Source organism: Carassius auratus, chromosome 9, assembly GCF_003368295.1.
Source record: "Carassius auratus strain Wakin chromosome 9, ASM336829v1, whole genome shotgun sequence".
Lineage (NCBI taxonomy): Eukaryota > Metazoa > Chordata > Actinopteri > Cypriniformes > Cyprinidae > Carassius > Carassius auratus.
In genome coordinates, this window is record NC_039251.1 from 1,751,955 (window position 1) to 1,769,185 (window position 17,231).

Here is a 17,231-nt window from a genome sequence, read left to right on the forward strand (position 1 = left end):
TTCACTGTTTTCTAAAGGAAACCGGCTGTATTCAGAAAATGTTGGATGTCATTTTAATTTCATCTTGCATTATTTCTTGCGTAAATTCATCTTGCAACAAAATATAAAGCAGTGATTGTGAGCAGCGAAAACCTCGATCTCTACCACTCCAACAGCACCTCCTGCTGGCAGAGAATGAATCTGAATATATACGTACATCGGTACATGCCACCACTGAACTATGGTCACTAATAAATTCAACTGTATAACAGTTTCAAGGCAATTCATGTTAGAATTAAAGCACAATAAATATAATACATATTGCCGTTACACTTATCTATACATAGTAAATGAAGTTATTCAAGTGGTTGTTGACATCCTATCTAAAACGTGATTTAGCCAAATAATAATAATTATAGTAATGCTGCCACTCTAATATGTCTTGCAATATCCGTATGTGTATAAGTTCTGTGCAATCCTCTTGTTCAATATTCTCGGGGTCTGAATTCGGCTCAGATTGATATATCCTAAAGCAATAGTGAAGCTATTGAGTATCACAGTCCCACCCACAGCCCGAGAGAGCTCTGGTGCCGGAAGTAAATTTCCCATTCATTTCTCCCATTGACTTTCGGAAAAATCTGTATCTAAAGAGTTTTAGAGCATGTGTGAGGAAAACCAGCTACAGCTGAACTCATAAGCATATAACATATCATTTCGAGTGAAAAAATTAAGAGAAAATCCCAAAAAAAGTCAAAGGTACAAGACTGTGTACATATTTTCATTTCGAGCGCAGGAACTACTCATCCCATAAACCACCGCGCCTCATTGAATTCGACTGAAGCCACAACCGCGAACGAGCTTCCAAATGCTGATGACGGCATGGATGACGGCCGCCCGCGCGAACTTTTTCCTCCAGTGAATTTTCTCATGGCAGCCATGGAGATCATGATTGTACTGATAAATCTACCGTACAAAAATGCAACACAGGTTTTTTTTTATTATTATTTTTTTTTATTAATGATCTTCAGTCTTAAATTATCTGCTGAAACGGGGCGGGGCTACAATGAGTAGTCTAAACTAGTGAGCAATTTCAGACGCTGCAAAACGAATGTTGAGTTCTGGAACTCCGGCTGACCAATCAAATTCGAGGGCCATGAAATAACACTATTATATATATATATATATATATATATATATATATATATATATATATATATATATATATATATATAACATTTGTTTTAATATTTTTAATATTTTATTAAAATTGTGTAATCGAATGTAAATACATTTTTAAATATCTATTTGTACAGTAATGTTGTACTGTTAAAATAGAAATATGAGCTCCTCCTGCTGGCACTCTTTACATAGCACGCAGATGGGAGCCTCGGTGCATTTACCCCAGTGTCAATCATGATAGGAGGCGGGGGCGGGGCTGAGAATGCTTTGAACACAGATGCGGAGCGGCTCTTCTGCTGTGAGCGGAGCGCCAGTGAGACGAACAGAACCATGACTGCGAACGCATACGACGTGATTGTGATTGGCGGAGGCATCTCAGGTTAGTGTCATCAAAATAGCGCATATAACTTAAGATAATCTCATTGCAATTAACCCACTGTTCAAGTAACTTTATATCACTGAATATTACAGGCTCCTGGTAGTAATCCTGAGTTATGATCTTGGTTATTGAGTAAAACGAGGCGCGCGACAGACCCGTGCAGAACCACTATTCCATTTCCTAGGAAGCTTAGACACCTTATAACAACACTGTACCATTGCTGCGTTTAAAATAATTATGTATATTTACGTTTTAAATAGGACTGTGTTAGTTTGTCAAGAGGACAGGGTTAGTTCGCGGTGTCACCTGAGCTTGCTCTTCCACTTCCGTGACATGATTATTTCATATTCATAACGCCAGAGGCAGAGGCAGTTAAGTGGCATGCAACAGTGTAAGCTTCTAGTTATCTATAACATGCACGTATGTGTGTAAGAACAAGTGTATATTTTTATAAATCCCTTGTTTACCTTCACTAGCTCATTTAGAAAAGTCCTGCAATATGACAAATAATTTTTTGAAAGAACTATTATTTCATAATTTCTACTGTTAGGCTAGCATCTAGCATACTCTGCATGTATAATAATTATAAAAAATATGTATTTTTGTTTATAATAGGTTAATCTAGATATCATTAGTTGCTAATATTTTAATGTAAACTACCCATCCTTACTACACTTGCTCTGCAATACTTGATTCTGATTGGTCAATCACTGCATTCATCAAATATTTCATCATAATGACCAGCAATCTTGCATAACTGATAATTTATCCTTGTGATCTTGTTTTATGTCTCTAATCATTTTAACTGTGCGTTTGAGCTCAACAAATATTTCATGTCCACTTATTTATTTGAAAAAAATCTTTAGAAAATCTTGTTATATACAACTTTTTCTGAAGACATGGGCATTTCACACCTAAAACTATGTTTAAGGTTATTTCATGTGTGACGTTGTATACTCAATTTTTTTTTTCTTAACTATTTTTTATCCTTTATTATTTAATAATTGTTATACAAACAGTTTTAATCACCTTATATTCAGATATTTCTTTAAAAAATGTAGAACAAGACTGTTTAAAAGGAACTAGAAAATGCCCAAATAATGTTTAAAAATTAAGAATGTGGGTAACCCAGAATATAAATTTTTCTTTATATATTTATATAAATGTTAACGTAAAGAAAATAACTTGAACATGCATCAGCTACACACATATGCTGCAGTCCTTGCATGCACATACTTGCAATGCTCTGGTGCTCATAGTCTCAACCCATACAAAATCAGTGTGAAACATTGCTTTGAAGAATGTGTATGCAACTCAGAGTTAAATAAGATGAAATAAGTGTAGTGTGAGAAAAGTAGTGTGCTTTGTCCCTGGTGGAAATTTTGGTGTTATCCCTAGGAAGTTTATTTTACATAGATTGCAGAGAGATTTATGAATATATTGCACTACAATAGGATGAAGTATTCATTAGAAAATTCTTATGTTATAAGGATTCTGTTTCAGTCAGTCCTAGAATGTGACCAATTTTGTGTAGAGTAGCATAAAAGTGCAGCATAATGTCCTTACGGTAATGACCTGACAGGAAATTGCATTTACTTTGTGCAAACTGACTTGTTCCCACAGTGAATATTCATTATTATATACAGGCATGACAATTTAAACCCAGCTCAGAGGAAGTGCACACCGGATGAAATATTGCTTGTGTAAGAACAGCATTCTTGAAAACAGAACTGAGAAAAAATGTATCAAGATGTCCTACCGATAACCGATGGAAACTTTATCTCTATGCATACAGACCGAATTGATAGTTTTGATTTTATATGATATGCAAGAAGACCTCAAAATCAAATCAGATGTTTTAGACTATATGCTGTATGTATGTAGCTCACAGTTTATTAACTCTTCATTTTAATAAGCTACTGATTAATCAAACTCAGACTTTGTTTCAGAAAATAAAGGTGTTTGCTGTGCACTGAACCAATCATACTACTCTGCTTGAAAAAAAGCTAATGAATGTAATCAGTCACTGTTATGTAACAAGGCCACACATGGTGCACCATGGACCCAATCCATCGATGTAGAACCTTTTCAACCTCAGAACTTTGATTCCCTGCCAAGTTTCTAGGAGTCAGTGCTTAACAGACTGCACTTTTGAGTCTGTAAAACATTTGACTTTAATGCATGTGTGCAATATTGCTTGTCATCGGTAGTGTGAAACTAGTTACACATTCACTCTCTGGCCAAAGGTGCAGTTTAATTAATGCAATGACACGTAAAAAAAAAAAAAAAAAGTGAAGTGACATTCAGCCAAGTATGGTGACCCATACTCAGAATTTGTGCTCTGCATTTAACCCATCCGAAATGCACACACACAGAGCAGTGAACACACACACACACTGTGAGCACACACCCGGAGCAGTGGGCAGCCATTTATGCTGCGGCGCCCGGGGAGCAGTTGGGGGTTCGATGCCTTGCTCAAGGGCACCTAAGTCGTGGTATTGAAGGTGGAGAGAGAGATGTTCATGTACTACCCCCACCCACAATTCCATCCGGCCCGAGACTAGAACTCACAACCCTTCGATTGGGAGTCCAACCCTCTAACCATTAGGCCACGACTTCCCCGTAAGTTATGTCTTATGATCTGATTTGTGCAGTAATGCAATAAAATGTTTCAGTTTAAGTAAATATGATCCAGGACTGTCTTCCTTTGACACATGGAGTAGATAGAAATATTTTTTTTTATTTTTTTTTTCACAAATTGGCTGTCATCGTACACCCACTGAATACGTGGAGGTTTTTCACCTGTTGGCCTTTGAAGAAAATCACAGTTTCTTCTTATTCTAACCAAAACCTCATAAAGTGGGTTGAAAAGAAATTTAACATTGCTTCAGGGACCTTTTAATAAAGACCCGGCACTCCCAGCAAATCCATTTACTCTTTGCAAAGCCACTGGAGGTGCTCAGAGAGACAGCATGTTGGCAGAGGTGGTAAACAAAACTGACAACTCATTTTTATGCTCTCTGGGATCCAAGAACACCTGACAGCAAATGTGTATTTGTGTCTGTTGTCAAGCGCCACATGGGGTTGTGCTTGACATAGATGAGAGACAACCAAAGCCTTTCAGCTAAACAATGGAAATGACATCTTTACTCTTGTGACCTTATTGTTTCATGTCATTGACTGAATTAAATTGTTGCAGTTTACATTTTATTCCCATGTTTAGAGTCGAAGTGTGTCATTCAAACAGTAGAGTGCTAGCAACACCAAGGTCATGGGTTCTATTTCCTAGGAACAGATAAAACTTGAATACCGTGTTTTAGTTGCTTTGGATAGAAGGGTTTGCTTAATACATAAATGTCATACATTTAAGCCATTTCTGCACCACTAGTGTTACCAAACAAAAATGGAAAATGAACTATATTTTCTGAAATATTAGTTGCTCTTTCCTGTGCAAACGTTGCTGTCAAGATCCTAAGATGTTTTATATAGTTGTCAGCATGTTACAATGTAGTTTTTTGGATGTTCTGGTTACAAGGGCAATGTTTGGTGTGCCTTACTTGCCCAAAACAAAAGTCTGTTTTGCAGTTGGTTTCTAAAGGAGTCTCAAGCTATATATAATGTGATTCTTTTTTGTTTTTTTGCTCATCTTAAAATAAAAATGAGCACACCTATTTTCAGTAAGCCAGGCAGTTTGAGTTACCATCCAAGGTCCATAGCACAAATTGCTTGGCTGTCACTGGTCAGAAAAACAGATAGTCCTGGCATAGACTGAACCAGTGCTGGACTGGTCCTTGATAGCACCACAGAACCACTCTCTGTTTCAACCCATCTGAGAAATCAGCCTGCAAATCATTTAGGGTTGTTTATGGTTCAGCTTGTATATCTGCAAAAAACAAGTGATCTCAGACCCCCCCTAAGAGGACCCAAAAGAGAACCATACTCAGTCCACTTCCGGAGGTGCAATGATGTCCCAATACACTTTTGGTTTTTATGGAGGTAATTTCCATATGTTCCTCTTGTTAGATTAAAACATATTTAAAGATAAAAAAATTAATAAATAAATCGACCAACTCTTAACTCTAACATTATAAAACAATTCTATTGTCATTTATGTAATCTACCAAGTCTAGCATTAAATGACAAAGAACCAACTAATGCACAGTGGAGATCAGACGCTTTAAATCAGACACAGATAAAATAGTTGTAAGATAATTTGAATGCATAAATTCTAGCCTTGATTTGAATTAATTATCCACAGTGAGAGAGAGAGAGAGAGATGTATGTTGTGTTTATGAATTACCTGCATCTGTGCGTCTCTCTCTGCAAACAATAAAACTGTGAGTTTAGTTACTTCAAAAACAGCAATTAGCTCCCCATCGATGAAAGAAATAATGTAACAGTTCAGTATCAAAGCTATTATTTTAAAAGTTGCAAGCATCACTGACAATAAGTGTCCATGATCCTGTATGTTACTGTGTGTGTGATCTGCAATTTCTCTTGCTCACTCTGTGTTTGTGTGTGTGTGTGTTTGCATGCATCAATAAAAGCGACGTATTAATATGATGATTAAACTGACTTGTACAGTTTTAATGCACACCTGCCAGCCAATTAGAATCAAGTTTTCAGATAAACCATATTGTAATATTATATAATTCTTTCGAAAATCACTAAAACACAACAATTATGACATACAGCTAATGTTTTTTTTTGTTTTTTTAGTTAAGAAGCAACAAAATGTACAACTTATCTTCAAACTTGTCTGAGAATTAAAGGAAGTTGAATTAACCTAATGCAGAATGTACGTATTTGAAACTTGACTGAAAGACATTGTTAAAGCTCTGCAAATGTCTTTACCGGGGACATGATCAGGGATTGCCAGCTTTCCTCCTTCAAGTCCACTTTGTATTCCTCTGCTGCGTATAAGCTGGGCTCTGAGTTCTTATTTAGTTGTGGTGTGAACAAGGAAGGGTCTGAAATGATCACTTCCCTGCTGAAGATTACAAACAAACAAACAAAGAAAAACCCCTGGTTCTCTTCTGAGTCCACTATATTGTGAACACAAAAAGGACTGAGGTCACTTTCAGCTGGTTCCCTTTCTGGTACATTTTAGGTAAACACTATGTGAAAATAAACCTTAATGATAGTTGAATGTGCATATCAAGCTAGGAATGGGGAAAGTATTTTTTTTCACAAAGTTAATTTATGTCTCTTTGTGCTTACATGTAGAAATAGCTGTCAGAAACATAAGCATTGGGAAGTTGTTTTGCTCAGAATTCTAGAAGGAGTTGAGCTCTCGTGAGTTGTGCAAGTGGAGGGCAGGAATTCCACATCTAATTGTGGAGGCTGTTGACGCTGACACTTCCTGGAGAGTGTCCTGCCCTTGCTAAAGAACTTTGGCATTCCTGTTTTGGAAGACAGCCAGGAAAGGCCGGAAGCATGGATAGTCACAGGCCATTTCCGTGGAGTGTCAGAATGCGTGACTTTACATTGGGGTTTTGTGCTTATTGTGCATTGTGTGTTTGTGTATTGATGGCTTTACAAAGATATATGTGACCCTAGTCCACTAAACCAGTCTTAAGTCACTGAGGTATATTTTTAGCAATAGCCAAAAAACATTGTATGGGTCAAAATTATAGATTTTTCTTTTATGCCAAAAATCATAAGTATATTAATTAAAGATCATGTTCCATGAAGATATTTTGTAAATTTCCTACCGTAAATATATGAAACTTAATTTTTGTTTAATAATATGCATTGCTTAGAATTCATTTGGACAACCTTAAAGGCGATATTCTCAGTATTTAGATTTTTTTGCAAATAGTTGTATCTCGGCCAAATATTGTCCGATCCTAATAAACCATACACAATGGTAAGCTTATGTATTCAATTTCGAAAAAGACACTTCAGACTAGTTTTGTGGTCCAGGGTCACATACTGTATACTACCATTCAAATATTTAGGGTCAGCTTGTTTTTATTTGTTTATTTAGAAAAAAAAAGAAAGAAATACATGCTTTTATTTAGCAAGGATGCATTGCATTGATTAAAAGTGACAGTAAGGACATGAGGTTACAAAAGTGTCTAATCATTTTTTGGGGAATCTGTTCATCATCACACAATATAAAAAAATGTATCACAGTTTCCACAAAAAATATTAAGCAGCGAACTCTTTTACACACTGATAATGTAAGAAATGTTTTAGGATATTTTCAGGGAGTCTTCAGACCATCACAGGAATGAATGACATTTTACAATACCTTAAGATAGAAAACAGTTGTCAACAACATTGCACAATATTATACAGCAATGTTATAAGTTTTGAACAATTGAACAGTTTTGAATGTATTTTTGATCAAATAAATGCAGCCTTTCTAAGCAGAAGAGACTTCTTTAGAAAACATTAAAACCTAACCAAACCCCAACCTTTGAATCATAGTGTACAAAATGAAAATACAGTCAGACATTGCACAGAATGAGCTGTAAAATAAACCAGACTTGATGCTGCTTCATTTCCATGAAGTTAAACTTTTCTCTACTTAGACCCAGCCACATTGGAAGTGAGTGCAGACACTCATGTTCCTGGAACCTGCCATCTCTCTTAGACAAGACTTCGGGTTGCTTTTTCAGTTCAAAAGTGTGTCAACACCTCTTCAAAATATAGGAAACAATGTTTATTCTAGTAATAAATACAGCTGTGGATCTCTGAAAGTCGGTGTAAACAGACATTGCAAACATTGATTTTTAGAGCTCGGAACATTTTGATGAATTTGTAATCATTTTTTTTATATCTCCAGTCACTCTCTTTATGGTCCTTTTTTTAATACACCGTGATAAACCAAACATCTGAACTTGTATAAACATGTCTACATAGTCCTAGAGAGCCAGGGAAATACACAAATGCCTTTTTGCAGTGTCCTCTAAGCTTGTGTAAACAAATGTCATTGGCCTGTTTTTTTTCCCTCTCCGAGCCATGCAGAGACTGGCTTCGTTATGCAACTTAAGATAATACTGCTCTGTTCCTCTCTTAGACGAACAGCTGTCCTTGGGGTTGCCAGGAGAACATGCCATTTCACTGATCTCTCTGTAATTGCTTTTCAATAATGCATCTAAACATCGATGTTGCAGCCTGTTGGAGAAAGTAATTGCTTCTAGATGAGCATGAAGCATTAGGAACTGTGCACTCTGTCACATACATGTTTTTCCAAGTGATTATTTGCTGCATTCAGTTTAAGAATGGCTTTCCTTTCCTTTGTGTTAGATTGACTTGGTGCATATTTAAACCACGTAAAGGAATTAAGCATGCTTTAATGTTAACAGGAAAATGGATTAAAGTTCTTGTTTGCTGTGTTTTCAGGTCATAGGCCCAAGCATGTTGCAGCTGCACAGCTGAGGTTAGAGAGCAAACTTTATTATAATACTGCTAAAAAAAACTAACCACAAATTTTGCTTCTCTAGTTTTATTTCCCCTGATTTATGAAAACTTAGATATTGTTACAACCATGTGTAGTCAACATGCGACTATGTAGTGTATGATATCTAAAGTATGGAGATGTACATTCTTTCATTATATTTAATGCTTTTAATGCACTTAACAATGGTAATGCACTACAAATTAATACCATTGGTTTTTATTTAATAATGTATTTTTTTATTAATAATTTATATATTGGCTGCTATTGTATTTTTAATTGTTAACAATATTTCTTACATAGATTAGATGTCTTATGTTATCCAATGTTAAAGTGAATCTTTAAAAACACTAATAATTGTAATAATTCTGTTTAATCTAGCATAATCTCTATCATTTTTATACTGTGCATTATAATACCTAAATTAATGTTAAGATTATAATAAGATAATTTTTTCGGTTTTGATGTAAATTATTATGTCTGTCCATTTCTATCTAGTCAACAATACTCTCTCAAAGTTCTGGATACTCTGGCTTGTGCGATTTAACGATGAATGAGCTGCTTGTTAAAGCTGACATTAGTATTTTAATTGAGAAATTCCTTGAGGGATGAACCACAGACCTAAAGGTGGCGTGTGTCACATCTAATCTATGGCTTGTTGACTGATAATCTGTTGTGATAATGTGATTGTGCAATTACCACTGCAGCTGACAGACATAGCCTCTTAAATGTGATTCTTCTTGGCCTGTAATTGTAGGTTTTATCAGGGTCCTTGAGAGTGCAAACAAAGCAATTAAGTTTAGATTGTGGTATTAATACAAATGGCAAATTGTAATTTGATAGAGTTCTAGACCTGACCTTTCAAAGGAACAGAGTTGTAAACTAATCCGGGACTATTTTGGAAAGACATACTGATGCAGAGCAAAGGTGTATGCATTGGTATAAATCAATATTCCTGATTTGAGGTAAGTTGTTATAAGATAACATTGCTTTTGCCAATGTCCTGAGAACAAAAATGTAAATAACATCAGTCTTTTTTATATTACTTGTTTGCATTTTCAACAATTGCATGCATTAATATGTAAAATATGCATGCATTATTAGTTGTGGATTTCAGCATGGAAGCAAACGGTAGACTTTTCTTTATAAAAACTACTTTTAATGCTCATTTTAGTTAAATGTAGAAGGTTTGGTGGTCAGCTGCAGCACATAGTATTTGTGCAACAAGAGAAAAGTGCATAACCCTGTTCTTACAGGACAAACTGATGCTTCGTAAGATCCAGTTCAGGCCTATAAGCTAGTATGTTGTCGGATTTACCGTCTTTACCTTTAGTTTGATGTCTTATTGAAAAGCCTAATCTTGTTATGTCATGTCAATTAGAGCAAGAGTGCACAGCCGATTCTTGTTCCCAGAGAGGTAATTGGTATAGATTTACCATGCCAAGCGACTGCATCTTTATATGTACTGTTGCTACGGAAACCCCATCCACCCTCAGACTCGTGTTTCCCAGTAAATGGCCCTCTGAACCGGCACCAACCAAAGGAGTGAATCCTAAATATGTTGTTTTATCATGATCAGTTAAGTCTCTATAAAATTGTATGTAATCAGATGAAGTTTTTAGACCAAAGCACAACACATTGCATGTTATTCCTTACCTCCTCAGATATAGTATAATAATAAAGCACTGCTTGTGAAATATAATCATTAGAAAAGATGTATTTTGTTTGATTTTATTCATGTATAAATGCCACTCTTATTTTAGTTTCATGCTGCTTAACGTGTTGTTTAGTTCATATTCAACACCTTAAATGAAGAAATAAGAGTCAAACGTTACTTTATCTTTGATTCTGGGAGATCAAAAAGAAAGGAAAGTTGTGAAAGTTCTGATTATCACGTCTATCATGCTGAAATCATGCATTTTAAACCATATTATAATAACTTCTGATAGGCCTATGCATTTTGTTAGTAATAAAGAACTAAGTTCTTTTTCATGTCTTATCAAGTCAAGTCTGCTTTATTGTCAGTTCTTCCACATCTACAGCACATACACACAGATAATTGAAATTGCGTTACTCTCAGACCCTTGGTGCATACAGATAACACTAACAGAAGAGAAAATACAGACAGATACAGATTAAATGTAAAATACAACTATACAAATAAGGGTGTGTTAAAAAAATTAAATACAGTTAAATTAAGCAGCACACAAGGCACATGGCAGATAGAGTCAAAACCAATGAAGTAAACAAACAGTGCAGATAAACTGTTAGATACACACAAGGTTATGTTAAAAACACACATGAGTTACAAAAACAGTTGGTTATGTCTGTGAAGGTAAACAGATGGGAAATAAATTATAGTAGATCTGTGTGAGAACACTAATATACAGTAAATAAATCAATAAATCCACTGCTCTCTTGTGTCCTCTGAGGCTGGGACTTTAAATAGTATTCTGTTCTCATCTGTGCAGCCAAAGACTGAACAGTTAGCATGCTTTGAATGAACTTTACCCATGGTGTTAGAACTGGTACACCAATTGTCATTTGCGAAAAACACAGTTGCCGTGGGTAGAAACATGCAGATTAAAGGGTGGTAATATTATAATAACTTTCGACATCATGGTGGGAGTGAAATCTGAGCTGAGAAATTCAATTTTTCAGAAGCTTGTAGAGAAAGGCTTGCCAAAAGAAAATTTACTGTTTTGTTCTTTTTCATGTTTCTGGGGTGGTAGATGTACTGCAGACCTTAAACATTGAAAAAGTCAGATTTTCTTGAAATGTCATCTTTAATGTCTCCACCGAATCTTTGACCAAACTTAATTTTTTTGCTTGAATGAGCATGAGTAATGGCCTCTTTGTTTCTTAGTCTGAAAGCATTTTGCCATTTTTTTACTCACATGTATGTCTTTGCATTATACTTGTCTGTTATTTCCTGGTGTTTGTAGAAACTATAGAACAATTATTTGTGTTATCTAAAAGGTTTGCAGTGTGTTTCATTTTGGTTAAAGTTGCAATAAAATTAAAGTAACAGCAGATCAGCAGCAGAACAGCTTTCTGTATTATGACCTACATCCAAGTAAAAATAAGAAAAAGTAAGCATAAAGCAGACTAAATGATCGGAGAAGTATGTAATTTCACTTGAAGTTCGAGATAATATTTAAGTGAAAAATTATGAGGTCATCAGTTTTTTATTTTAAAAAATCTTATGTATGGATGAATTGTTCACACTAAGATCAATAAAGTACATTTACTTTTATTCTTAGAAATCTTCTGCACAAAAAGGCTGAAAACAGAGCAAGTTTAATACTAAAATACTTGAATCAACTGGCAGGATGTCCAACTAAGAGACACAGTTGAATGACTGATGCACAGATGAGGGTCCCTACTGAGAAAAACATGAATGTAACCGGATATATGTGTACTTAGACCAACAATCAAAATATTTTGCAGTCTGAACACGAGAGTGTGACCTGTGTGAACAGCACCAAGTCTATAACTGTGATCTTATAAAAGTCAAGCACAAATCTTTCTTAAGCTTGACCACACTTTGGGATGTTTACTGTGCTTTTACTGTTACTGTGTCGCAAGAGTTTATTGTAAAAGTTGTTTTCAGCAAACTGCAAGCTTTTTGTATTCGGTTCCACATGTGTTTGTGCGTGTTTACTTGGCTGAGTTCAGTCAGTGCTGCACTTGAGTGACAAAGACCACAGCTACGTTTCTGCCCACTTCAAGATTTTTTTCTTCCTTTCCTGACCATTTAATGTCTCGGAAAGAAGAAAATATATTTCTGAGCCAGCCAAACATGTAAGACCAAACTTTCTCTCATAAGAGCTTTTTATTTTAAAGAAATATTTTCAATTCAACTGAGCAGTGACAAATAGATCATATAGATCATATAATATTTTATAGGCATCATATAGACAACCCTCAAATATGTGTGTTAGCGAGTAGGACTTTGCACTGTCCTTAACATGGTAGCATCAGATTAGCTGGTAATTGCATACACGTGTGAAATATGAGGTTGTACTGAATTGGTTCTTGGAGTATTTCTATTCTTTATCTCTTTGGGGTGAGATTGAATACCTCCTACTCATGCCACCGGGTTAAATAATCAGGTTTCACTGCAGCGTGTACGACAGTGAGCTCATTTATCATTCACTGCCTTGTTCAGACAGGCATCAGTTTTTTAGTAATTTTTTTAGTCTGAGCACTAAAAACACATTCATTTCCAATATTTACAAACCTGATGAAAAGTACATTCTTCGAAATGCGTCTCTGTCTGAATGGTGGAAATTTGTGTGTTTTTCCAAATATTTGCATTTTGCACACCTTGTTCTTATGTGGTGTTTTTGAAGACTGTATATGCATGAAGGTGTAAAACTTTGTGGTGAAATGCCATAATGGACATGTGTAAACCAAATGGGAAGGTTTCATCTTCTATTTCAACACTAACAGCCACATTGTGCTGACACATTTCTATAATAACTGATTTATACATGTAATATTGGCTATGCTGTCTGAACAAACAGATCCGATTTCATCACTTGCTAAATGGACAGTCAGTCCTAAATATTGGATATGAAAATCAAATTGCCTTTGTGCGCAGTGTGTACAAATCCTTAGCGGTTTACATTGGATTTCTTTCTAGCTCTGTGGCTCGGCCAAAACATCATTTAGTAAAACAATCACTTCAGACCTGTCAGATATCAGACTTCATAGCTGTGGCCATGGTTTGCAAGCCTCTGCAGTTTCTTTTGTATCTGTGCTGTTGCTGAGAGAATAAAGTGTGTGTGTGTGATGTAGATCACTGTTGGCCACAGAACCCAAATGATGGAGAGCATTTCAGATATTCGGCCTGTGTGTTTGGGTAAGCTGTTTGTCTGGGAGTCTGCCACTTTCTCTGTTTATCAAAGACAGTTTATAGTATTACATAAGCTTCAAAGGTCATGCTTTGACCTCAGATGTTCTTTGCTGCATTGTCACTTCACTGTGGCTGTAACAGAAAACAGTTTTATCTTTTTTTTTTTTGTTTGACAGGCCATTTTCAGTAGTGTCAGCACTATCCAATTTTTCAGATCAAATTTTAATCACATTAATTGCCATAAGGGCAAAAGGCAAATTATTATATATTTTTTATTAGATGTGTGTGTGTATATATATATATATTAGATGTGTTTATTAGATGTGTGTGTGTGTATATATATATATATATATATATATATATATATATATATATATATATATATATATATATATATATATATATATATATATATATATGGTTTATATTTCCAGCATGGTGAAAAGTCATTATGCCATATAAACTTCACAGGAGCAGTAGTTTTGATTCCTCTGTAAGGAGAGGAAGTGATTATGTTTGTGTGTTCAGACAGGAAACTCCTGAGAGTTGGTGTTTGACTTGCGATTTCTTCTTGTAGGGAACCTAGTTCTCACTTGTGGCTTCTACAGTAGTTTTGAGCAATGCATTGGAGAAAACTGTTGATTTATTGCTCTGACACCATAATCACTGTGCAGCCTCAGGGGTTTAATGTAATCTCACTGAAAGATGCAAAGATTTATTGAAAAATATGAAAAAGAAGTTTTTTTTTTTTTTTTTTTTACGAATGACACAAGGCTTCAACAATAGACTCTGAGAGACTTTCAGGCTGATTAATGGAGATGTCATTGTATTATTGGTTCAGTGCTGTGTAGTCACACAAATATTTTACATGTGTTGATCAGACAGGTACATGGGTTTTTATGTCTTGAAACTTCAGCATTTGGCTTTCTATGATAGACTAAACCTTGCTGTTGTGATATTGGACTAATTATGTATTCATCTAGCAGGCTGTCAGATAAGGTGTTGTTGAATTTCGAGAATGACTTGTGATACTATAGCTTAGGAAACATCATATGAGACTGAAGTAATAGCTTATGAAAATGTAGCTCTCCCATCAAATGACATTTTAAAATACATTCAAATAGAAAATAGCTGTTTTAAGTTGTAAAAAGTATTTTACAAAATTATGATTTTAGCTGTATTTTTGATTAATTAAAAAGTGCCTGTCGACGATATATCGGTATTGGCATAAACACTATTTTTTACAGAGCATATAAGACAGATAAAATACTTGAAATCATATAATTATTTAATAATTACGCTCCATTGTTTACTACTGGCGAGCTGGATGAAACCTTTTAAAGCTTAAATCTATGGAAAACCATTAAAACTGAACCATATCTCTGTAACTGCATGGCGAATCCGCACCAAATTCAGGGGATCCCTTCAGCTCGAGGACCCCTCTCGAATGCAATCAATTGTATGTCTTGAGGCTCTCTTACAAATGAGACCACCACTGCACTGATAGCCCCCAGGGTTCGAGATTTGCGGGTGGTTAAATTCAGGGTCTGGCGCCAACCGATCTAGTGATCTCAGGGGGTTACCAATGCACAGAGGGTGACATTCAGGAGGGCTTCTCGTGCTGAAGGGATCCTCAGAATTTGGTGAAGATCTGCACAGCGCATTTGCGAGATAGTGTCGCCAGTCAATACTATGTTCAGGCAACATTTAAGTGTTGTCTTATTTGACCGTAATGCCCTGCGATGTGGACTTCACATGAAATTCTGCCACGATTCAAGTTTCAAGGGAACATACACATGATATTCAAAGAGCATTAAAGTGCTCTAGACGTGAATTTTTATTGTATTTATTTACAGAGGTAGCCTATATCATGCCACACTTCACACTACTTTAGTTTTTGTTTTCCTAACTGTTTTGTGGCAGTTCCTGCGAAAAGTTTGCAGGGCAAGTGAGAAGTACAGGCCAAACAAGGTCTTGTATTAAAAAAAAAAAACTTGTTGGTTAACTCTGCAGATTTCCACAGAATTGGAAACGCCCACTATTCAAAAAGTTAGATACATCATCTACTTCTTGCATGTTCATTACGTGTTTTGGCTAATTTGATTTATATTTTCAGTTCCTAATATGAATATACAGTTTGACTAATTTTACCAAGCCAGAATTCTGCATCATTAATTTATAAGTTGAGGTGAATGGAAGACATATGCCACAAATAGTTTACACAAAAGAGGTTTAAATATGTTGATGTTATTTTTAGCTGGTCAGTCATGATATCACACACAATAGAAAGCCAACAACAGCACTGTCATTGGTAACTACTCTACACATTCAGACAGGAAGTAAGTTGTCAAGACAGGAACAACCTTTAATATTATCAGGGACAGGAACAGTTTGAAAGAAAAATAAATTATTTTTAGACCACAGACTGCTGGCATCTCATATGTACTCTAAATCTCTGTCTTAGCAGTTATCCAAAGTACCGAGCTGTGCTGCTTTTGACACAAGTCCAAATTCTTTTCCCTGTCTCTCTTCATCACTTCCTGTCATCTTCTGAATAAACATGTTTTGACAAAGACCAGTCTAGCAGATATTTTTGCATATACTATGTCTACAGAATATTACAGTCTGCATTTTTATATTCCCAATTCACAGGTCTGAGTGCCGCCAAGCTGTTGGTGGAGAGCGGCCTGAATCCTGTGCTCCTGGAAGCCAGAAACCGTGTTGGTGGAAGAACCTACACTGTTCAGGTGAGATATCTGAAAACATCTGAAGCAAATTAAATTACTTCATTGCATGACACACGTTCTGTGTCGGCCACCGTAGCTTCTCTGAAGGGAGGGGTGAGCGGGGGACTGAGACGTTGGCTGCAGTTCCCAACCTCACCACTGGTTGCAGCTAGAAATTACACAGTGCACCTTAGGGCTGTCACTTTTGAGAAAAATCTAAATCGAATGGATATCGAATATCATGCAATGTATTTACAATGTTCACACGTTCGGAGCGCACAGACGTGCCTGTCTACTAGATATTATTCGCTTGATTTGATCATGGGGCTACGCTACAATACGTCTAGAGTGCCCTCTACTGGGTAAGATGCAAAAGAATAAAATAAAAAACAAACGGTCTAATCATAGACTGTAAAAAATGCGCTAAACATGGCATTTTAAAAACTGGGTAGTTTATTTATAGTTTGATTACGGATATTTCACGTCATGTTCGAATGCATATTCGAATATCAAATAAAAAGTGACAGCCCTAGTGCACCTTTAACTGATTATAATTGCAGTGTAAATGCATTTATGCAACGTCTGCATTCAACAATCTATGTAAATACATGTAAATGCCACTTAAGATGCAGTTTCTGTGCCACTTTTGCACTGCAAAAATGTATATAGTTAATACTAGTTTATCTGGCATATTGGATT

The 17,231-nt window shown here is 35.7% G+C and overlaps 1 protein-coding gene across 1 annotated transcript in view; it reads left to right on the forward strand.

Moving 5' to 3' along the window:
* The first annotated feature begins 1,360 nt into the window (after positions 1-1,360).
* Positions 1,361-17,231, forward strand: part of LOC113108170 (amine oxidase [flavin-containing]) — a 30,367-nt gene continuing 14,496 nt past the window's right edge. Inside the window, exons 1-2 of the mRNA XM_026271018.1 lie at positions 1,361-1,537; positions 16,459-16,553. Coding sequence (XP_026126803.1) covers positions 1,393-1,537; positions 16,459-16,553 — 240 coding nt within the window. The 5' untranslated portion in view covers positions 1,361-1,392. The remainder of the gene's footprint in view (positions 1,538-16,458; positions 16,554-17,231) is intronic.